General features: G+C 34.5%; 4 protein-coding genes and 2 pseudogenes across 7 annotated transcripts; 3 read left to right on the top strand and 3 right to left on the bottom strand.

The window, feature by feature from the left end:
* Window positions 1-1,328: 1,328 nt before the first annotated feature.
* LOC111315326 (putative ubiquitin-conjugating enzyme E2 18) lies at window positions 1,329-4,105 on the top strand. The gene is made up of 6 exons (XM_022916964.2): window positions 1,329-1,380; window positions 1,544-1,647; window positions 1,763-1,865; window positions 2,032-2,095; window positions 3,602-3,690; window positions 3,794-4,105. Exons 1-6 carry the CDS (start codon window positions 1,351-1,353, stop codon window positions 3,887-3,889), a joined length of 486 nt encoding a protein of 161 aa, XP_022772699.1. The 5' UTR covers window positions 1,329-1,350; the 3' UTR covers window positions 3,890-4,105.
* Window positions 4,106-4,244: 139 nt separating this feature from the next.
* Window positions 4,245-6,371, top strand: LOC149513009 (uncharacterized). Of its 2 annotated transcripts, XM_089749240.1 has the most exons (3): window positions 4,245-4,911; window positions 5,005-5,118; window positions 5,763-6,371. In XM_089749240.1, exons 2-3 carry the CDS (start codon window positions 5,079-5,081, stop codon window positions 6,026-6,028), a joined length of 306 nt encoding a protein of 101 aa, XP_089605366.1. In that variant the 5' UTR covers window positions 4,245-4,911; window positions 5,005-5,078; the 3' UTR covers window positions 6,029-6,371. The 2 variants fall into 2 exon arrangements, with proteins under 2 accessions (XP_089605366.1, XP_089605365.1); XM_089749239.1 differs by having other exon boundaries at window positions 4,245-5,118.
* Window positions 6,372-6,624: 253 nt separating this feature from the next.
* On the bottom strand, window positions 6,625-10,454 carry LOC111314797 (cytokinin dehydrogenase 5-like; annotated as a pseudogene). The gene is made up of 8 exons (XR_016330687.1): window positions 9,892-10,454; window positions 9,456-9,583; window positions 8,914-9,189; window positions 7,940-8,203; window positions 7,702-7,824; window positions 7,578-7,615; window positions 7,301-7,452; window positions 6,625-7,162 (listed from the first exon to the last, which is right to left on the bottom strand). The product of XR_016330687.1 is annotated as a cytokinin dehydrogenase 5-like (transcript).
* A 4,272-nt stretch (window positions 10,455-14,726) lies between these two features.
* LOC111314796 (thioredoxin H1-like) lies at window positions 14,727-16,156 on the bottom strand (annotated as a pseudogene). Its single transcript, XR_016330637.1, has 3 exons — window positions 15,673-16,156; window positions 15,401-15,523; window positions 14,727-15,299 (listed from the first exon to the last, which is right to left on the bottom strand). The product of XR_016330637.1 is annotated as a thioredoxin H1-like (transcript).
* A 755-nt stretch (window positions 16,157-16,911) lies between these two features.
* Window positions 16,912-19,946, top strand: LOC111314795 (uncharacterized). Its single transcript, XM_089749423.1, has 5 exons — window positions 16,912-17,961; window positions 18,497-18,741; window positions 19,407-19,476; window positions 19,573-19,670; window positions 19,808-19,946. Exon 1 carries the CDS (start codon window positions 17,090-17,092, stop codon window positions 17,942-17,944), a length of 855 nt encoding a protein of 284 aa, XP_089605549.1. The 5' UTR covers window positions 16,912-17,089; the 3' UTR covers window positions 17,945-17,961; window positions 18,497-18,741; window positions 19,407-19,476; window positions 19,573-19,670; window positions 19,808-19,946.
* Window positions 19,947-20,014: 68 nt separating this feature from the next.
* Window positions 20,015-21,106, bottom strand: LOC111314794 (thioredoxin H1-like). Its single transcript, XM_022916408.2, has 3 exons — window positions 20,918-21,106; window positions 20,468-20,590; window positions 20,015-20,366 (listed from the first exon to the last, which is right to left on the bottom strand). Exons 1-3 carry the CDS (start codon window positions 21,002-21,004, stop codon window positions 20,217-20,219), a joined length of 360 nt encoding a protein of 119 aa, XP_022772143.1. The 5' UTR covers window positions 21,005-21,106; the 3' UTR covers window positions 20,015-20,216.
* Window positions 21,107-22,621: the final 1,515 nt, after the last annotated feature.

The following is a 22,621-nucleotide window of genomic DNA, read 5'->3' as shown; positions in this document are numbered from 1 at the left end:
TCATATTTTTCTCATGGCACCGTATGATATATTGAATTCAGTTTTGACATTTAAATTCTATTATTGTTGTAAAGAAAACAAAAATTTTATTGAAAGAAAATTTGATAGAAATGAACATACAACTCACTTTATACCTTTTCTTTTTCTCTCTTTTTCTAACTATTACAAGTTTTGAACTGAAAATTTCAATTATGGATCCAACTTCAATATCATCAAACTAACAATTTATGAAAAATATTTATATTAATTTAATAATTAAAATTAACTCTAAGCTCATTTTAAATATTATTATGCCTAAATCAATTACTCAACTATCAAAACTTAATAAATGCACTAAGATCCTCCATATTATATAAACAAAACATACCCAAATAAACACATCACCTACTCTAAAGGAATAATTTACCACCTATCCAAGAGAGTCATTTCGAAATTGACTATGACCATCAATTTATTTTGTATCATTAAATGTTATTCTAAAATTATTAAATGCAACTAATATCTATATGAAATTATTGAATATAATTTTTATCTATTTATGTTAAATATCTAAGAATTTCACATAAATATTTTTTCAACTATCAATTATCTTAATTAGATAATGATTTCCTATCTCAAAAAAAAAAAAAAAAAAAACAGACACAGAAGACAATTGGGGTAGAATTAATTTCTCTTGAGAAAGCACACTGCACTTTTTCAACATCTTAGTCTTGTTACCAAAAACAAACCATAGATAATATATTGATTTTAGTGTCGGTGCGCTCCGGAGTGACAATTCCAATGCTCCCCAATCATTCTTTCTTTTTACAAATTACAGCTCTCGTTTCCCTCGACCTCATTTCCTTTTTCTTAACTAAAACAGACCACCAACAAAATATCAAATCATAGAACCAGAATTAAATATGATTATAGCAACAAACATTCCACCGACAAAAAAAAAAAAAAAGAAAACCTTTCCTTTTCCTTATTAATAAAAATAAAAAAAATTTTAGGACATTGAACAAAATTACAAGTGGCAAACATAAGGAACTTTACGGAATCCTATTCCCTCGCCCCAAAAGTCAACGTGATTGGGAAATACATCTAAAAGCAAATTGTCCCATGCCACGTGGAAAATCACAGGGTTCCATATCTCAATCTCCATAATCTTTAGAGAAAAGTTTTCTAGATCGTCCGATTCAGTAAGATTTCTCTCAAAATTCTCCACCAATCACACGTAATTCACATTTCTTTCTCGTCAAACAAACAATACAGAATTTTGCCCTTCCAAAGGAAAACAACTAGACTGGCTTGGTGTATAAAATAGACCAAACGCCACCGTCTTCTCTCTCTCTCTCGTGCGCGGAAGTCATGACAAGCTCCTCCGCTCATTCACGCAAGGTTGTTATTTCTTCTTTTTTTTTTCCGATTTATTTACGTTATTTATTTGCCCTAGTTTCGGTTGCGTCTGTCGAATTTCTTTTTTTTTTCATTTAATTTCTTTTTTGTTTTTCTGTTTGTTTGATTTTTTGACTCTTTTTTGGGGGAGTATGTCTTTGCGTAGGCTTTAAGCAAGATCGCTTGTAATAGACTCCAGAAAGAGTTAGTTGAGTGGCAGGTTAACCCACCTGCCGGATTCAAGCACAAAGTGACTGATAATCTCCAAAGGTTTTTTGTTTACTCTTTTAATTAACCTTATTTCGTTAAATCTCTGGATAGTTCTTTTAATCGAGGGATTAATTCTGGATTTTGGTCTTTAATTGTTGGATTTGTTTGTGGAAAGATGGATAATCGAAGTCAACGGAGCCCCTGGAACGCTTTATGCTAATGAAACTTATCAGCTTCAGGTTGATTTTCCTGAGCACTACCCTATGGAGGCACCACAGGTACCCCTTCCCCTTTCCTTTTCCTTTCTGTTTTGTTACTGAGTAAATGAAACGATAAGTAACAATTGAATGAAAATCATTTTTTTGCCTTTATTAAATCATTATATAAATTACTCTGATTGATCGCTGTTGTGAAGATTATGGTATTCTTTTGTTGATTGAGCAGGTGATTTTCGTCCCGCCGGCTCCGCTGCATCCTCACATTTATAGCAATGGACATATTTGTTTAGGTATTGGCTAGTGTTAAATTTTGTTAATCATCACTAGACTCGTAACTTGTTAAAGCTAATTTGTTGTTTTGCTTGTCGCTAACTACAATTACTTTTAAACAATTAGTCTTTTTAATCTTATTGCTTGAAGTTTGTATCATGTTCACTGCTGATAGAGAATGTTGATTGGCAAAGTTCGCTGATTATTTGTAATCATAAAAGTAGTTGTTCCTTTTGACTTATCACTTTGAATTGCTTGCCTGCCCTCTCATCTTTCTTGAGAAAGTGCAGTCAGTAGTCATGTGGTTTAAGTATAAAACAATTTTGATTCTAGTGATAGATTTTAAGAAGTGGCATACTGCATGAGTGGAAGCTCCTCTAGTGTGCCAGTGATGTAGCATTCAATTGGTGCTTTCATTGGATGTAAAACTAACTATATGATGGATATAGCAACTTTTATCACTGTTAATAGTAGTTCTCAGGCCAATTATTTATATTTTTTAATTGGACTCATACGCTTCTGCTGTGCTGTTGTCATTCTCATTATTTCTTTTTCTACTCATGCTGTGATTATATCAAGATTCAATCAAAACTGTCAAGGAGATTTCTGGTGCTGAATACTTTCTCAGGAAACATCAAAAAATAATTATACCGTCACAGAGTGATACGCTATAAATTTCCTCAAGTCTGTCTTTTAAAGGTGACTAGCTAGAGAGGTTATGAAATTTTTTGTTGCTGTCTTATGCTTGGAGACACTCTAGCTAGTATGTTACTGGTTGTGGAAGATGTCTAAGAGATGTTAGTCATTTAATGGAAATATTAGTAGAAAAAATATGTACTGATACGTCATGGTTTACACTTAAAGTGTCATATTTGTTAGTAAAGTACTTAAGCAGTTTAGTCATCTTAGTCATGAGTGAGCTTTGACTCTCAAGAATGTTGTATTTATCACACAAGCAAGTCAAATATGGCTCATCCTGAAAATTTGTCTTTTGTGTCTGTGGGCTCTCTATGTGATTCACAAGGTTTATTAGGTAAGTTTGATGTAGACATTGAATTTGGCCCTTCGATTCCAACTGTTCTTTCTTTAGATGTTTGCTTGATTATAAGCCTCTGTTATGAGTTGTGTTTTATGCATCAATTAATATTTTATTGAGTATGTGTCGTTGGTGTTTTTGCTTCATGTGTGAGTTTTCATTTTATTCAAGTTTCTGATGCTCTTATGATTATTTGGTTTGGTTGTTAATGATACCAGGATAGCATGATCCATTATATGGAAAATATGTTTAATAGTGTCATCATTCTTCTATTTTCTGGTATGCAATTTAGACCAATACAAGTTACAATAATCTAAAAAAATTTCTAGAGTTAATGTAGAACAATTAAGCACACCAAGTTCTTGGATAATGTAGGAAAACAGGAAATGTTGTTATGAAATTTATATCTATTTGTAGCGATCTTTGTCATATTCATGCAGTCAATTATCTAGCTAACCAACATTCAATATTCCATGTACATATTTTGCAGATATTCTGTATGATAGCTGGTCCCCAGCCATGACTGTCAGTTCTATCTGCATCAGTATTCTCTCCATGCTATCAAGCTCAACTGTGAAGGTTTATTGCAACTGTTAACATATTCACCATTTGTTTTTGTTCTTCCCGTTCTGGTCTTATCCAATCAAAGCTGGAATACTGAATTCACTTTGTCATGATGCAGCAACGGCCATCTGATAATGATCGATATGTCAAGAACTGTCGAAATGGCAGGTCTCCCAAGGAGACTAGGTGGTGGTTCCACGACGATAAAGTGTAATGATACAAACCTGTTATCTGGAATCTGTGTATAAAACTGAGGGTTTTCTGATCAGGGGAAATGGGAAAGGGAGGATGGCCTTCCCTAATTGCCATGGTAAACCATTTACATTTGTCTTGCTGTGTATGAGATTATGAATTAAAAATATATTTAATTTGAATGTGTTCGCCTCCTCCAAGCAGCAGAGGAGACGATATAAACCTTTTTCTTTTCTAATTACGTTAGACACCCACTAGACTATGTGGAAGGACGATATATTTTAATTGCAGGTTGATGGTTACTTATATGTAAGGTAAACTTATGCTATTGGTAACATTTATGGAGGGTGAATCTTCTGGCAGAATGAAGCTGCGTAGTGCTAAGTTAAAATGGAACTTAATTAAAGCCAACGCCATGAAGCTATCTTATCTGGTGTTATTCTTAACTGTTGAGAATATTGCAGGAGTTACCCAAAATGTTTGTTGCTGAGATCGCAGTGGCCCCGTTTCCTTGAAGGGCCAAGGTAAAAAAAAGGATTATCATTCACTCAATCATTGAAGGAACTAGAAAGAAATTGAGTGAAATCTTCACTTAATAAAATGAAATGGTGTAAAAGGAAGAAAATGAGAGCAATTTTAAGAAAAAAAAAAAAGGCTAGTTTATGGTGGGTGGCCGGAGGGGACATGACACGACACAATGACTCGCTGAAGGGATAGATTGGGCTTGGATCCTGTCCATACGGTCTTGGACTTGCCATGTCATGTTTGGGTCCGGAAGCATTAACATAAGAAGCGATTTGGGTCCAGTATTCTTCACTGAGAACTTATAATGCCGCTCCGACGATTAACTTCAACAGCCGTTCTGTCACAACCAACACTCTGTCCTGGCGTTATACTTCTCCTTACTTCCTTTCTACTCAGCCCCGCCTCCAATCCCTCAATCCTCTATCATTTCACCCTAAACTTAGCCTCCTTTCCTTTAGCTCGACCTCCCAAATGACATCAGAGTTCACCGACTTAATCACCGAACAATCCTCCAAACGCGTAAAACCTCCACTCTTTTTCACTTTTTTTCTATTCCTTTTGAACTTTATTCGGAAAATTATTTTAATGCAGTTTTCAGCTAAGTTATCACAGATTTAATGAATCTCAAAGAGAACAGATGGTTTTAAAGAGGTTAAAACAAGGCAAAATCGTAGCATTGATCAGCGATGCAGGAAAGCCTGGCATTAGCGATCTGGTACGGAATTGGTTAGTGTTTGCCTCCATTTTGGCTGAATTCTGTAGAATGTTTTTCTTAGACAATTAGTTTTAGATGAATTAGTTGTTTATCTTTAGTCTTTGATGAAACAAAAACACATGAAGAGATAGGTTTGTATTGTGTTTCTCATTATGTGTTTGGGAGATTTGATTATATTGTTGCCTAGCATATATGTGTATAATAAACTTAGTATGGAGTAAATGTTAGTCTGATATTTGGAAGAGAACAGGCTGAAGTTTAATTGACAAGTCACTGAATCAATCATATCTGAATTACTATTTTACCTGTGATTTTTCTGATGATAGTAGTTGGATCTCCAAATTGTTCACCAATTGCTTAGGTTATTTTACCGGTTGATAATATACTTGTAACGAGCACAGAGGGGGTTTCAACTTTCAACAGCAGAAAATTTTTTTTTTCACCCTTGTAATCTCCAAGTATGTCTACCTCACTTCATTGTTCATTGTCATTCTCCTTGTCAGTTTTTGTAAGGAAAAAGAAACTGTGACCATCATTTTAAAAGTCATGTTAACCGCCCACTAATTATCGTAGGGAAGGATTCAAAGCACGTTTCTATCATGTCTTGGCTTACGATTTACTGCTTAAAAGTTGCTTTGTTTTTTCATGATATAAGCGGGCGCTGGAATGCGACAAAGACCTTGTAATCAAGTGAATGCTGGAACTGAAGGAAAAACACAGGATAACCCAAAACAAAGATGCTTGCAGATCTACTACAAGATTACAGACCCTAAAAAGAGGGTAAAAACAGGAAATCGCCAATCCTTGCTGGATGAAACTGGAACCAGCTGTGCCATGAAGCTGACAAGATCCAGAAGCCAATCAGTTGGGGCGGCCGGGATCAAGAGCGCTGCAATTGCGATAACATGTGCCCAGCAATGATCATAGACCCCGCCCCCCCACATCAATCGTCCTCTTTCCACCGTCTGATAGCAATTTCCCCACAGAAAACAACTCCTCCAACTGCACTGCAGGGCAAAAAAAAAAATCCCCAATTACAATAACACTAATCCTTCCCATTCTAATCATATCCTAATTTGGTTCCTTTCTTGCCCCTTTTATGCCATTTCTATGTACAACAAGAACAGGAATATTCCTAAGTCAGTGCGCTCATGGCTATTTTAGGAATGTCAATTTTATTTAAACTAGTCGGAAATTAGATTTTTTTTTATATAAATTAGTATTAAATTTTAAACATAGAGCCAGAAGATAATATAATACCCGTTTTGTGCCCTTACTTTATATAGATTTTATATATTTAATAAATTAATTTTTTATTTAATAATATAAATTTTATTTTTGATTAATTAAAATTAATATATTTATATTTAAAATATATATATTATATTATATTATAATACGTAAATGTATAAAATTAAAATTAAAAAAATTAAAAAAATTAAAAATAAAATTTATATTTTATTATTTTAAATTATTATAAATATAATGATTATTTTTACTCATTCAATATTTATGAAAATAAAAATAAATAAATTTAAAAGACTCGTTAGATAAGATAAATATAATATAAAAGATAAAAGATATAGACTCATTTTATATCCTACTTATTGACGTCCCTGTATGGTTCTAGCTTTGTTTGTATCAATGGTCATCACCACGAAGCCATATTCGAAGAGGAAGCGAAGGTAGGTGTGAAAATCTGCTGGCCTGAGGCCAAAATGTGCCTTGGGCCAAATTCCATTTTCCTTTGATAGAACCGATCCCACTTGTTGCCAAAGTGGTCCATCCACTCCTCTTGTGTTGTGTAATGAGGTAAATACTGCTTCATATTGATCCCAGCATCTTCACAGAATCTAAGAATCTGACGGTTCTGATTGGTCAGGTACTCCAAGCTCTGGGTCTCCTCCCCATTATCTAAGGCAGATCTCAGCAATGCCAGCTGGTAAAATACATCCTCATCGGGCGTCACCACGGAGTTCCTATGGTCCCATCTGCACCGTATGACAAAATAACGCATCAGCGCAAATGCAGCATCTTTTGCATGGTAAAAACATGTTTAAGTTTTTGGAGCATTGTTTGTTTGTGTGTGGAAATGGTCGTGGAGATTTGATGGTTTTTGAACGAATCAAAGGGACCCAGGCTTCGGGGGTGCTTGGTCGTTAACCTGTACTAACGGCTATGTTCTGGAACTACTTTCTAACAAGACACGGATACTTCCCATCAGTGGGTCCCAGGAGAAGATCTTCTGACACGAGAATATTCCCACTTGGATGATCATTACCGTCCATTTGTTGGGTTCCATCGAATCAACAAAAGATCTAACGTGTTTATCAATCCTAGCTGGCCTTGATCACTCAAAACATTCATCTCTTGGCCATGGTTGAATTACTCACGGTACCACCTGATTTTTTCACCATCCCCCTCCCCTTCTTTTTCATCTTCTATTCGACACATGGAACAACGGATTTACCTGATGAAGTAGATACCTCTCCTTTGCAGAAAAGGGACCTTGATTGTGAATTTGGTCAATCAGGCTCGTTAACATCGAAAAATGAAAACTCGAGGCCAATGTAAATCAATCTGCGGTTGCCGACATTCTTATCCTTTAATGCAGTATATGGGTGATTCCTTATATAGTCTAGAGGTTCTAAAATAATTGTTTGGAAGTGAAGCAAAACTCTCGGGAAAGCTATAGAAACTCTGATGCATGACCTAAGCTATGGTTGTGGGCATGTGGCCATAAGAAGATAATATTTGCATGTGGTCATGCATGGAATTGATTGGTGTAAAACGGACATGAGAAATGATAACAATAGATTCAAGCAAAGCTTACGTGTTTTTGTTCATTGGGTAGATGAGAATTGGCCCACTAGTTTTGTTGGGCAAAATGCCCTTGAAGACTCCCCTGTCGAAGTCAGCAATCTTTGATTTGGGAATAAAAAGGTTTAGCCATGGGTGTGGAACCTCCCATTAACCCTTGGATCGGAGCTTCGACTCGGCCTTGTGGACCCGATCCAAGAAATCCACATACAGCTGATCAGTTGTAAAGAATGATGCCGGTATAAAATTTAATTTCTTCAATAAAGACTCTACTTCCTGTAAATGCAATAAGAGACCACCCCAAGCTTTAGAATCTTAAAAAAAAGGGTTGTCATTTGAAAGACAGTAGAAAATTAGAATATACAACCAAAGTACAAAAAAAAAAAAAAGCTGCTACCAAACCACATAGTTGCTTTTGTCAGGATAAGTTCGATTCCAACCAATTCTTTTAGTTTAACTCCGAGAAGATTAATTAGAGTAGAATAATTTGTTGAGTGGACCATGGTCCGCATAGATTTAGTAATATTTAATGTAATATAAAATTATAAAGTAGTGTTCATTCTTAGGATTGGATAGGGTGATAGATCATACAAGATCTTCCATGTTTTCTTGCATATGTTTCCATTACACTTTTAAGTAAGTTATTCTTCATGAAAAACTTACTTCAGACGGTAATAATTTTTATCTTATAGTCTCGGATATGGCTTTAAAACCAAAAACAAACAAAACTCAATGACTTTGGATTTGCACAATAATGTAAAAGAAGGATAATCATGTAGGTGGAAGATTCTCAAATGCATATAAAAACCATTAATTAAGTTTGCAAGAATAGTTCTATCATTCACTTTGGAAACAACATCATTTAATAAAGCTTGAGTTGATACTTGATACTTCTAATTAATAATAATTAATACAGCAATGGACATCATTAATGAAAGATTAAGGGATGAGGCATGTATATAAAAGCAAGGGTGGATGGTATATACCTGATCAATGGTATCAGCAGTAGATTCATGGTAGTTCTTGGTGATTTCCAAGCAATACAACAGGCCTCCGTTAGCTCCAACAGTTGAAACTTTGACAGGGTTTCGAGGAGAAAAGAAGGATGACCTCCAATTGTTGATGAGCTCTTCGTCTACAATAACGAAACCTTCAACATAGTCGAATTTTTGGCTAACTGGTTGTGCATGCAGAGAAATGAGATATTCTTGGTACCTGGTAAAAGCCAAAAAATTGGAATACGGTACCCTGATCCACCTCACCTACGGTGATAAAAAGAACAAACGAGGAAACCCAAGAAAAAGACCACGTTAGAGGCAAAAACGACACCTCAACAACATTGCCAGCTTTCGAACAGCCATTTGAAACGGGGTTAAAAGGCTAAAATGGACCCAACCCTTTTTCTTTTTCGGTTTCTAAGAGTTCCGTGTCCCACTCTGGACCCAACCAAAAACCATTTTAAACAAGCAAAACTTTATATAAAATAATGCTCAGAGAGAGAGAGAGAGAGAGAGAGACTGAGACATACCCTTTGTGGAGCTGGCTCAAGAGAAATTCTAGCTCCAGTGATAATTCCAAATTGTCCTAAACCGCCGAGAACAGCATGAAACAACTCCGAGTTTTGTTCTTCTGAGCATGTCAAGAGCTGACCTTTTCCTGTTCACAAGAAATAGGTCAAATAAAGTTAAAAATATGTGGAAACAATGACCAAAACCCATCATGCAAATGCAATATTAAAGCTTGAAAAATATAAAAGAATAATCACTCAGAAAAAATTAATTTGAAAAACTTGTAATAGTAAAACAGTAAAAATGATGAATGCCTTTTGAAAAACGTCCACAAAAAATCTTCTGACCTAGGAAAATCTGCACTCTTTGGAGTTATATATAACTTCCTTTCATTTTACAAAAATGAAAATGAACTTTGACAAGAAAAAACTAGCATGCAAAGCTAAAAGAATGAACCTGTAACAACGTCAAGCTCGTAGACATTGCTAATTTGTGGCTAATTCCAGCATTCGACAAAGTCCTACCAACAGAAAGGTACAAGTAATCTGTCCATGACTTTGGTGCGAGTCCATACTCTAGGGTACTCATCAACACATCTATCCAAAGTTCCCCACCCCACAAGTCCACGTACCTCTCTAGAGCCCAAACTGGAGGCTGAGGTGGCTTCCCAGCTGAGGCCAGACCACACCCTTTCGACCCACTCATCTGAGTCATCACCCCGTTTGTGGTCTGAGCCTGTCCGTTTATGGAATGCCCATCCCCCCTAAACGATACGGTGAACCAGTCATTTGACTCGTAGGCTGCTTTGACAAGCTGAGCTATCTCCATGGCCGAAGCTGGATACAAGACAGCCAGCGGCTTAGCTCGGGTGAGCAAGCCAAAATCTAGAGAAGCAATTTCCACGTCGGAGGGGTCAATGCTGAGTTGACCATCAACTCCCAGGCGGAGAAGCTCCGCGGGGTCAATCCCACATTAACAATCAATCTGCATATGGTAAAGGTTAAAAGAACCTCAGTTGCCAATCAATGACTCTTTTTCTTATATAGATGGCTCCGGCGGCCCTCCAAAGAAATGGTTTACTGCGCAACAATCAACGTACACGGATTTCTCTCCTCTCTTTGCTATGCCTTTTTTTTTTTTTTCTTTCTCTTCTCACGTTTGGTATATAAAAAGATTATGTTAGAAAATTTTTAGAAAACAAAAATAATAAGAATACTATTTTTCAAGATAATTATGTCTATAAAATATAATAAAATATTAAAAAACTCTTTAAATAAATAAATAAATAGTTACAAAATAAGTTAATTTAAAAAAATCATGATATTTTTTATAATTATATTTTATTTAAATAAATTTTATTTAAACAATCATTTTTTTTGTTTAGATATATTTATTTGTAGTATAATGTTTTTCTCGTTCAAATATATTTATTTAGAATAAAAATAATATTTTAATAATATTTTAAAATAAAAATTAAATATATTTATTAAATAATCTCAATTATTTTATATTTGACTTTTAAATTTATCTAATTTAAAAAAATTTTAATAAGCTCAAATAATTTGACCACTTTAATGCTTAAATTATTTACTTAAATAATATAAATAAAATTTTTTAAACTATATATAAATAATTTTTTTATTTAATATGAGATATATCATTTTTTAAACTACTGACAAATAAAAATATGGGTTGAAGGCAACAAGGAATTCCAAGGAAAAAGGATTAAGTTTTTTTTTTTGCTGTTGATGTTGTTTAGATGGATGCTGCTGATGCGTCTGCGTGTGTGGAGAAACAGAACAGAAGCCGTCCGAGTCTGACAATGTCGTTATTTTTTGTGTCTAGGATATGGAGATACAGGTCCTAAATTTACGACCAAAAGGAGGCGTAATGTGGGGGCAGAGGGGAAGGCACGTGTCATTCACGTGCGAGGGATGGGAAGACACGCGTGGGAGAGAGAGACCGAGAGTGGGAACTGGTTCTGGTCTTACAAACCCTTTTGCAAGGGCAAAGGGTAATGCGTGTGGGATCCACCTTGGATACGGAGGATCTACGTGGGGTCCCCAACTGCGGATGGTTCACATGGGCGCTGCTGCTCGGCTCGAGCCACTGCCCTAGGAGGTATAGTCATGCAGGTATCTCCCCTATCTTGCCCGGTTCGGCATAGGTGGATCCACCGTGAACACTTGAAATTTGAAAACAAAAATTTATCGGATACTTTCAAAACTTTTCCATAGACATCCTTAAATATTAAAACAAAAAAAAATTACAATGTTTTTATTAAACATCTAAAATCAAATTTCAGTTTGCCAAAACCACCACCACTAATTACCCAGCTATTTCATTAGAAAAATTTAGATAAAAATTTTTGGGTAAAATTTGTAAAATTTTTAATTAAAAATAATTAAATAAAAATAAAAATAAAAAAACAATATATTAAAATATTTTATTATATAAATTAAGTGTATAAAATTTTAATAAATTTTAACATATATTTTTATTAAAAATATTAACAAAATTTTTACTGTTACATAGATATCGATAAATTATAATTTATAAATAATATTTTTATATATTATTAAATTTTATATTAAATTCTTTTAATCCATCAATTTAGATTTTTTATTAAATTTTTATTAAATCATTTTTAACAAAAAATTTCACAAATTTCATACACAAAATTTTTTGTAGGTTTTATCCGCTATCTCATTACTTGTAGTTCTATTAATTACTATTTCTGATTATTCCTTTCCCATACATGGTATAACAAGGATTTAAAAAAAAAAACTAGTGGGGTGGTGGTTTGGTGGTTTGCAGGAATTTTGCCAATTTTCAGATGGGGATTTCATTCTTGAGGAGTTACTATTAATTAATATCTATATTATTAAAATTAATCTGGGACACTTAAAAAAGGATAATGTACCCTTGAGGAAAATAAATTCGAATCTGACTTAATGGCCCATACTAGATTTAATATTTAATTTAATGACGCAGACTTTGCATGCCTCACCAAATATTCAATAAACACATATATATAATTAATCTAAACACTTAGTTTAGTTTAGACCGTTGTTGGTACATTAAAGTAAGATTTGAACATAAATACGGCCGCATGGGGTTGAATTGCAAAATGACCCAAAAATATATATTATATTTTTTTATAAGAAAAAATTTGAAATAAATAATTTGCTTAATTTTTCAAACCAGATCAAGATATATTGTATTTGACAGTTTAAGACAGGTGATTATAAATAGTATATTCGAGATAATTCTAATAAATAATCACCGATAAAATTTAAATCCATAATTTTTTTTTATAAAAAATATAATTTTAACCAATTAAACTAACAACTTATCGTAAAAATAAAAAAATACGCACAAATATATATGCTATCTACTATTGGTATAATTTCTGCTGCCAATATGACCGATTGGTTCCAATGGACCTCGTTAGTTGATCAATGATAGATACTACGTACTATTTACAATTTGTCTTTAATCAATCTTTTTTTTTTTTTTACTCCATTTCACCCTTAATCATATAAATTTTTTTAAGATGTTTGTATTTTGAAATCAATTGAATTAATTGATTGAATTGATTTAATTTGATTAATCAATTGATTATTAAATTAATTTTAGTTAATTAATGAAAATAATTTTAAAAAATTTTGATTTTAGCTTAATTCAATTTAAAAATTAAATTAACTAAATTAATCAAAATTTTAATCAAAATATAAAAAAATCTAAATATAAAATAAAAATACATAAAATTAATAATTTTATTTTATAAATTATTAAAATTTTAAGATAATACTTTGGTATTTGAATATTTGTTAAATAATTTTATTTATTTTGTTTAAAATATGATAAATTAGAAATTTAAAATATAATTTAATTTAAATATATTTATTATTCAATTAATCAAAAAATTTAATTCAACTTAGCAAATTAAATTCAATCGGTTAATTTTTTTGAAATTAATAAATTTAATTCAACTAATCAAAATAAAATTAATTAATTAATTAATTTAATTTTAATAATTTAATTCAACATTAACTAAATCAAACGAAAGAACACCTCCTAAATTTTTTAACTTTCCAAGACAGATTTAAGACCTCCACAATTAGTGAATAGAATGGTAAATGGCCATGGAGACATTATGGAGTAGTGCTGCATGCTGCCCTTAACAGTCCTTCTTTGACCTTTATCGTAAGACCTAACATACAGTGCTACAATTCATTACAATTATTTTATGAAAGAGATAAGGCATGCAAACGTTCATCACCACACCACAAAAAGTCATCCAACAATGCAATTAGACCTAACCATCGATGACATGTCAGTCTGTTCATATAAATTGTAACGAGCTGATCGTTATGGGTATCAAAAACCATGCTTTGAACATTTGGTTTTGTGGCCTTGCACACCTTCATTTGGCAATTTCTCAATCTCAAAAATGGTGCTTAATCTATAGCCTTTTATCATATTAATTGTACTCTCGATTCTATCATTGAAATTGTTGGTGTTGAGTTTCATTTTTGTTGTAAATGCAAAAGGAAATAACGGTTAGAGATAAAGACATGAAATGTTATTTGTGTTTACATTTTGACATGTAAATCAATTAAGATTAGGTCAAGAAAAAAGTAAGAAAACAGAAAAGAAAGACAAATAAATGAGATGAACCTAATTTTATGATGCTTAAGTTTTCATATTTATAAGTAAGCTAAAAGGAAAAAAAATAATTAAAATAAAATCGAGCTGAGATGGCATTGATTATGTCAAACCTCAGGTCGATACAAATAATTAAGATCTTTTTAATTATTTATTAAAAACTTTGAGAAAATAAAAAGATATTATACTTTTTTAACCATTATATTCCCGTAATAGAAATATTGAAATTCAAGCCCGGAAACAGATCAAGAAAGGAATCATCAAACTTGTTAGAATATATATATATATTGGTTTGGCCATTGCTAAACTCAATTAGGTTTTATTCCTTTCAACTGCAAAACTTACTTGACCAGGACTCTTTGGCTTTTTTTGGACTGCGAGCTTAGGTTCATTTTTTTTATATAATAAAAAGAACATATTTTATGTGAACAGATGAGATTGTTGGGTTGATATTGATTTGGCTTGAATTAATAAATATTAATGATATGATCTTATTATATGATTTTATAATCATAATAAATTATTTATCTAGGGTTTCAAAGACAACACCAATGCAAGTACAGTACTATACCCAAATAGAACAATTTCTGCCTTAGATTTGGCATGGATGAATGCTCTGTAAAATAATGGGTGATGAAAGACCAGCAGGTTTATATGAGTTTGAAGTCCCAGTTTTTGGCCGTTCTCTTTCTAATGAGATGGAGCCCCAGAATCATTCTCAAAAAACAAAGCAAGAACCAATATTGTTTCAACAATGTTGCTTTAAAGAAATGAATCATTCTTGTTTAGAATCAGCCAGGATCTCGTGATCATCTGAAATTGGAGCAGTTGAGCTCTTGGTACTGGGGTGATGTTCATATTATCATAAGATTAATCTCGTATTATCATATTGGAACAAAGGCGGAAGCAGAAAGTATCAAAATAGAAATACAAGCACACATAATTTAGTATCTATCAGAGAGACAGATGTTTATAAGATCCATAAGTAAAATCCTAGTTTCAGAAACAACTTCGGACTTCAAAGAGTAGAATTAAACGTTGATTCAGGCTTTCTGCACCAAGTTGGAAGAATGAAATGCTATTTTCTGCTGCAATTCATCTTTCCTTGCACCCACAACCTTGTCAACTATGGTGCCTTCTTTCAGAAACATAAAAGTTGGCATTGCATGGATAGCCCAATCCTGAGCCACGGTCTGCAAAATAAAATCAAGAAATTTACTGCTGCTTGAATCAAGTTAATACAAATCGAATGCTAATTACAAACTGTATTAAGCAAAGGCTTAAGAGATCCTACCTTCAATTCATCCACATCCACCTTCAAGAAAATGACATTGGGCAGCTTCTTAGCAAGCTCTACCAGGACTGGCGTAATAAAACGGCATGGCCCGCACCATGAAGCTGTGAAATCCACCACCGCCTATCATAAAAACAGCATAAGAAATCGATGAGTTAGGGGAAAAAAACTTTTTCAAACAAACAAAGGTGCAAAGCAGACAAGCAAACAAAAACCATTTTCCAAAACAATCAATTTTTTTAGTTAATCCAAAGAAGGAACAGATTTTTTACCAGCTTCTTGGACGCGTTTGCCAACTGAAGCTACTCGTTCCATGAATCAACAGTATGGCAGCTGATTACTTGTCCCTCTTTCGCCATTCTTTTCCCTTTGATTCCTTCCTGAATAAGCTGATAAACGGGCAAAGCAGATTCCTTTTCTTTCTTCTTCCCTTCTATTGCTTTCTAATTCCTTGAGCGAGTTCACTATTCCTTTATATAGGAAATTAGAGGCTTATTACGAGACGCAAAACTTTAGTGGTCACCGGTGATAACAATCATGGGTATCCGATTCCTAAATGAACGGTCCTCTTGAATCCAGTTTATCATTTGACACCCGCCAGTGGTGCTCTAAATACGACGGTAACAAAAGTATCGCCTCCGTGCAATAAACCAAAATCAATGGCGGCGGCCATGTGCTTGTTTTGCTTTCAGATGGACCACGAGGAAAAACGTCGTGCTCTCCCAAAGCCCAAACTTTGTTAAAGCCTTTACCTTTTGCTATCTCATTAAAGTAAGGTTTCAAAAGGCCAGTTTAATGATGTTTTATTAAAATTGGGCCGTCAACAAAACGTCCAATGCATTTAAAATGCTTTCTCAAAGATCGCATCTAAATTAATAAAAAAAAATTATTTTCTTTATTTATTGGATTACGTCATTTGCAATTTCTAAACAAGATTTAAATTTTATTATTGAATAGTTGATATGATAATTTAAAATATAATATAATAATATGATATAAATATAATATTAAAAATATATATAAAAATAATATAATTTAAAATTATAATTATAATTATATATATATTTAATAAAATATATATCAACATATATTATAACATATAATTTTTATATAAAATTAAAATAAATATATATAAATTTTTAATATTTTATAAAATATAAATACATGAATCATAAAATTAATTAAAAATGAACAACATTTTATGTTTCTATCAAGTTGAAAGAAAGATTGCCTCTATCTTCAAAAAAACATTTTAGAATCGATAATATTATGACATATGACCCAATAAAGCTGAAAATTCTTCTCCATCAGACAGCCATGGTATGCACCACCATCACCACCACAATTGTCCGACGCAAAAAATTCACGTAAAAAATTTATCACACGTGCCACAAAAATCCAGATAACCCAACTCCCAGGTGGGATTCCTCGAATCCACATTCGCAAATTCGCTACCCCACTATATTATCCGTTCCATTGTAAACCACTAGATTTTCCCAAGCTTTTAAAAATAATAATAAAAAAAAGCTCTCCCAAATTATTAAACCATAAAAAGGATAGGAGATTAGGAGTAGCAAACAATTATTTTCCTTTGTTTTTTCTACTAAGGTCTAAGTAGTCGTTATTTTAGTTTATTTTTCTTATTTTTTCACTTAAGCAAAAATTCAAACAGTTTCGGGTCTTTCCTCAATGGCTCTCCTTCAGCTAATCCCTAACCGTTCTTCTTCCTTACTCACTCACCAACCTTCGATAAATCACAACGCTGTCAATCCCTCTCTTTTAGACCCTAATTTCAAGTCCTTTTCGAAGTCATCATCGCTCTCTCAATCGCGCCGATTCAACGGCCTCAGCTTACTCCGGTGCTCGGCTTCCTCTTTCCGCGAGAAACACCACACCAATCCTCCTAAACCTGACGACGTCGTAGAGCTCCCTGTATTTCCTCTCCCTTTAGTTCACTTCCCCGGCGCTGTCCTCCCTCTCCAGATCTTCGAGTTCCGTTACCGCATTATGATGCACACACTCCTCCACACCGACCTTCGCTTCGGAGTTATTTACTCCGACGCCGTCTCCGGCACTGCAGACGTTGGCTGCGTCGGCGAAATCGTCAAACACGAACGTCTCGTCGACGACCGCTTCTTCCTCATATGTAAAGGCCAGGAACGGTTCCGTATCACCAACATCGTCCGCACGAAACCATATCTCGTTGCAGAAGTCAACTGGCTCGAAGACCGACCATCTGGCGACGAAGATTTGGAAGGGTTAGCTAATGAAGTGGAGAGTTACATGAAAGACGTGATTCGGTTATCAAATCGGCTTAATGGCAAACCGGAAAAGGAAGCGCAGGATTTGAGGAGAAACCTGTTTCCGACGCCGTTTTCGTTCTTTGTTGGGAGTACTTTCGAAGGGGCTCCGAGAGAGCAACAAGCTTTACTGGAGTTGGAAGATACGGCAGCCAGGTTAAAAAGAGAGAAGGAAACTTTAAGAAACACTCTTAATTACTTGTCCGCCGCATCGGCTGTGAAAGATGTGTTTCCCTCTTCATGACGAGGGATTTGAGTAAAGTTAAGCAAACTTTGTTGAGTATTTGATGAACATATAGATGTTTGATACGTAATTTGTTATACACCAAGCTGTAAATTTTTTATATGGAATCACTGCTTGTTTTGACTACTAGTTGTTAGAATCCTGAATCAATTATTGATGTTGACATGGTTAATTTCCACAAAAGCTAGTCTTTTGGAGATGTTTTCTACTTTATGTTGGTGCAACTTTGATTTGATTCTTAACTTAGAGTGGATTGGTGGTTGATGTGGTTTGGTTTCCTTGAAGTGGGTACTGTTATTGAAGAGAAATGAAAACTAGCTCTGTTTTCAAGCTGTTGATTTTGTTCTTCATAGCCTAGTTAGCGTGTTCTTAGTTGATCCATTGCAGCGTTACGTATGATAAGAAAGCTATTCTCGTCGATGAACAAAGGAGAATTCTCGTATTCGGCTCCATTTATTATCCCAGAAGCACCCCTGAGATGGCTGTCTTTCTTTTTAGTTTCCCCCTGAATACATAAAAAGAACTTAATTTTTGGTCGTTTTTATGGTGTAGATGTGGGAGGATCTTATAAAGAAGGCTAAAGATGGAGGCTTGGATGTCAACGACGCCTATGTCTTTTGGAATGGTCACGAACCTATAAGATTGCACACTGAATTTTGTTGGCTGCTTTCTAAGTCATACTAAGTCATATGATACAATCACAGGGTCAGCCTTTGGGACTAGGGAAAACTGGGATTCACGTTTGCAGGACAAGTGATCTACGAGCTGGAACAAATCACATTGCCGATGGATTACCGGTTAGTTGCTCTTGGTCGTACTTATCTGGATGCAAATGTTAGCTAGCAAATTTACAATTTGAAATCAGGCCATTCCTTTACCTTATGGATCCAATAGGATGGGACAGAACTGAACTTATCCCACCCAAAACTTTAAACTCAAAGCACTATATAGTAAAGTTTTTCAACTACCGATACAAAACTTTAAACTTAAAATTAGGGTTGGCATCTGATCGGGTTCGGGGCGGGTTTTACTCGCCCCCGAACCCGACCCTACCCGAATTTTTTTTTGTTTTTTTATATTCGAATTCGATCTCGATCCAATACTATATAAATCGTATTCGACCTAATCGACCGAAATTGATAAAATATTATTTTTTAAATATAAATATTTAAAAATATTATTATATAAATATATAAATAAAAAATTAAATAATTAATTAAAAAATAATTTTTTATATAATATCGAGTTGGGTTGTGTTTATCTAAAATCCGATTCCGATTGTTTCCTAACCTTACCCAACCAGAAACCCGAATTTAAAAAAAAAAAAACTGACCTCATAGTGTTGGGTCGGATCGAAACCCGTCGGGAACGGGTTGGATTGCCATCACTACTTAAAACACTATACAGTAGAGTTTTTCGACTACTGATGCAGAACTTTAAACTGAATCTATATGGCAAACAGGAATTCTAGGTGTTTTCTGGCATGGCCTTGACCAAGGAAAGACTTGACATGGCAGAAATGGTCAAACCAGGTTTGACAACTTGCATTCATCTGAAACACTATGATTTACCTGTTTCAATAATGCTTTATTGCCGGAAGTTGGGCTCTCATAGTTACTCTCAAACAGGTCGGCTTAAAAGGAGAATCGATGAATTTGGTGTCTCCATAGAATGGATCCAAGGTTCACTAACTACGTGGAGTCAGCAGTCTATGACATGGTATAAGGTAGAAAAACTGATGGGGCAGGGAAATGGAAAGGGGATCGATAAGGGGATTTTTTTGGGTTGGGGGGGGGGTGTTGGGACATATAACTTTGGATCTTCGTTTGTGTCAGAAACTAAATCTTGGCTTGAATATTGCAGGCATGTTTCAATGGCCCCGGAGATGATACACTATTTGCTTTGGATATGCAGAGTATGGACAAAGCTTAGGAAGTTGGATGGCTTATGCAAAGGGTGACTGCATGACTTGCAGTTACTCGGCGACATTCAAACCTCCAAATTGCCAGAGTGATTGTCACAAGTCAGGCAGCTGGGAATTAGAAAATTAGCAAATAGTAAAGATATCGGTGGAGAAGACATCACAGTTCCATTGTCTAAATGCTATTCCACTACTGTTAATTGTAGCAGAAAATTATGAAGGTTTTAGAAACGACTGCAACCGCAAATTATTTGGTATCTATCCAAGAGACAGATATTTATAAGATTCATAAGTAAAATTGTAGTTTCAGAAACAACTTCAGACTTCAAAAGAGTACAATTGAACGTTGATTCAGGCTTTCTGCACCAAGTTGGAAGAATGAAATGCTATTTTCTGCTGCAAATCGTCTTTCCTTGCACCCACAACCTTGTCAACTATATTGCCCTCTTTCATAAAGATAAAAGTTGGCATTGCCTGTACACCAAATTCCTGAGCCACTGTCTGCAAGATACAAGAGAATAATTGCTTCTTATTATTCTCTGCTTGAGTCAAGTTAAGATGTTATCAAAAGCTAAATTACAAACTGTGTTAAGAGATCCTACGTTCAATTCATCCACATCAACCTTCAAGAATATAACATTGGGCAGCTTCTTAGCAAGCTCTACCAGGACTGGTGTAATAATACGGCATGGCCCGCACCATGAAGCTGTGAAATCCACCACCACCTATCCAAGGATATATTTTCTCTCAAGTATGATATTACTTTTGGACTAGTCGTTAAAAAATAGGATAAAAACCATAAGAAGTTGGTGAATAGGGAAGTAACTCAAGCCCGGCAAACAATTAGCCAAAAATCTAAACTTTGCATTGAAATAAAACCAAGTTGACTATCAATTTCACTATTTAATCCAAAATGGGTTCGATTAATTTACCGAATTATTTGGCGAATCAGGAAAAAAAGTCCATTTCAAACGAACAAAAGGTACAATCCACACAAGCCAACAAAACCCACTTTCCCAAACAATCTAAGCAAAGAAAGAACAGATTTTTACCAGTTTCTTGGAGGCGTTTGCTGTCTGGAGCTGCTCGTTCCATGAAGCAACAGTGTGACAGCTGATTACTTGTCCCTCTTCCGCCATTGCTTTCCCTCTGATTCCTTCCTCTCAAAGACGATAACCAGCGAAACAGATTCCTTTCCCTTTTGGTTTTTAAGCTTTTGACTTAATAATTTTCCTTGGGCTTCTTTATATTGAGGAAAATTAGATGCTTATTATGAGAATTTCATGGGATAAGGACACGATTGTATACACTGCGGCAGGTAGTACGGTCAAGGTTCTAGCAACTGACACGGTTTTAGTTTCGGGTTCTCCGAGTGGTAGAGTCCTGACAATACTATCTGATACTATGACAACAGCGTGTAGATCGATCAAACTTGACAAGATAATACCAACCATAAGCTTTCTATAGATCAGACATATAACCAAGGTATTCTAGCCGGTGTTCAAGACTCTGGCGCCTTCTTGGCTTTAACGTCGAACTGGGGGCCTGACTTTTATGGAGATATATCTTTCACTATAGTAACTTACTATTAGTATAATCTTGGGGCGGTATGACTTTTCTTTGGCTGAGGGAAAGGGATCAACGATCTGTTTAACAGAGTAACAAGAATTTTTGATGCAGAAGATCCATAATAATATGACAACTGCAGAGCATACTTAACTTGTATCACTGCAAACTTTGAATAGTTTGAAGAGAAGTTATGAAGCTAAAAGATGTAACTATGGAAAAAGGAAGATGGAAGCACCAAAAGAGAAGAGAGGTTTTTAGACAAACATATTTTATAAAGGAAGGTTTTGTTACAAGGGATTTTCGATTTTTCTTCAATTCTTGTTGGATGATTACTTCCTAGAGAAGTAACATTCTATTTATACATGAAAAAAGTAAAGAAATAGTAGTCTAATAAGACAAGACTAGGACAAAGCAACTTTACAAGTGGCTTAGGATAAGGCTAAAGGATGGTGAGTCATAACTAAGGTACAATGACTCATTATTATGGTACAAAGGTTCATTATTATGGTATAATGACTTATCGCTTATGGTACGGTGACTCATCACTATGACTCATACTAAAGTACAATGACTCATTATGACTTAACTAAGACATAAAATTGATGAAGACTTGACATAAGGTTGTCTTGATGTGAAGGCATCATTATCAACTTCTGTGGAATCTTCTGGAGAATCACGCATAATTATACAATATTGGACTGGAATAGGGAATCTTCTGTCTGGAAGCATCATGAGTGTCATCATTTGAGAGAACATTAAGTGTGTTCTGGAGAGAGGTTGATGTGTGAATTATCTGCGCCTATTGTGAAATCATAGCTGATGTTGACTAACCATTGATCTGGATCAAAATCATCAAGTGGGTCTTGAGAATCTTGCCATTCCATTTGTGGGATAACTTCGGAGGTTTCCAGTAAGGATTCCAATCTGCTGGGCCTGCATGGTCAAGTTCAAATCTGGTAGTTTCAGAAAGAGGTTTTGTCCAATCACCATCAAGGCAAGTTTCATAAATCTTTTTATCAATTTTGAGCTGATAAGTGTATTCTGAAGGATAGTTTCCTTATGGAACTTCATCTTGGAGCTCGAGCCAATTTTGCTTAGGAAACTTGTGATTTATTTCACAAATTTTGTCTCTGAAATTCAATGTATTCAACTGGGTGATCAAACTGAGAATCAAACAGTGAATATCC

This window comes from Durio zibethinus, chromosome 20, assembly GCF_047325235.1.
Source record: "Durio zibethinus cultivar Kanyao isolate XHJ-2024 chromosome 20, ASM4732523v1, whole genome shotgun sequence".
NCBI classification, from domain to species: domain Eukaryota; kingdom Viridiplantae; phylum Streptophyta; class Magnoliopsida; order Malvales; family Malvaceae; genus Durio; species Durio zibethinus.
The sequence above is the reverse complement of the archived record's forward strand: the minus strand, read 5'-3'. Positions and strand labels throughout refer to the sequence as shown.

Bases quoted from the DNA above. Each gene is read 5' to 3' on its own strand.
- LOC111315326 (XM_022916964.2), top strand. From the start codon at position 1,351: ATGACAAGCTCCTCCGCTCATTCACGCAAG. The intron at 1,381-1,543 runs GTTGTTATTTCT...GTCTTTGCGTAG, and splicing joins CCTCCGCTCATTCACGCAAG to GCTTTAAGCAAGATCGCTTG. The intron at 1,866-2,031 runs GTACCCCTTCCC...TTGATTGAGCAG, and splicing joins ACCCTATGGAGGCACCACAG to GTGATTTTCGTCCCGCCGGC.
- LOC149513009 (XM_089749240.1), top strand. From the start codon at position 5,079: ATGCAGGAAAGCCTGGCATTAGCGATCTGGTACGGAATTG. The intron at 5,119-5,762 runs GTTAGTGTTTGC...TCATGATATAAG, and splicing joins AGCGATCTGGTACGGAATTG to CGGGCGCTGGAATGCGACAA.
- LOC111314795 (XM_089749423.1), top strand. From the start codon at position 17,090: ATGGCTCTCCTTCAGCTAATCCCTAACCGTTCTTCTTCCTTACTCACT.
- LOC111314794 (XM_022916408.2), bottom strand. From the start codon at position 21,004: ATGGCGGAAGAGGGACAAGTAATCAGCTGTCACACTGTTGCTTCATGG. The intron at 20,591-20,917 runs GTAAAAATCTGT...ATCCTTGGATAG, and splicing joins CAAACGCCTCCAAGAAACTG to GTGGTGGTGGATTTCACAGC. The intron at 20,367-20,467 runs GTAGGATCTCTT...TGTATCTTGCAG, and splicing joins TTGATGTGGATGAATTGAAC to ACAGTGGCTCAGGAATTTGG.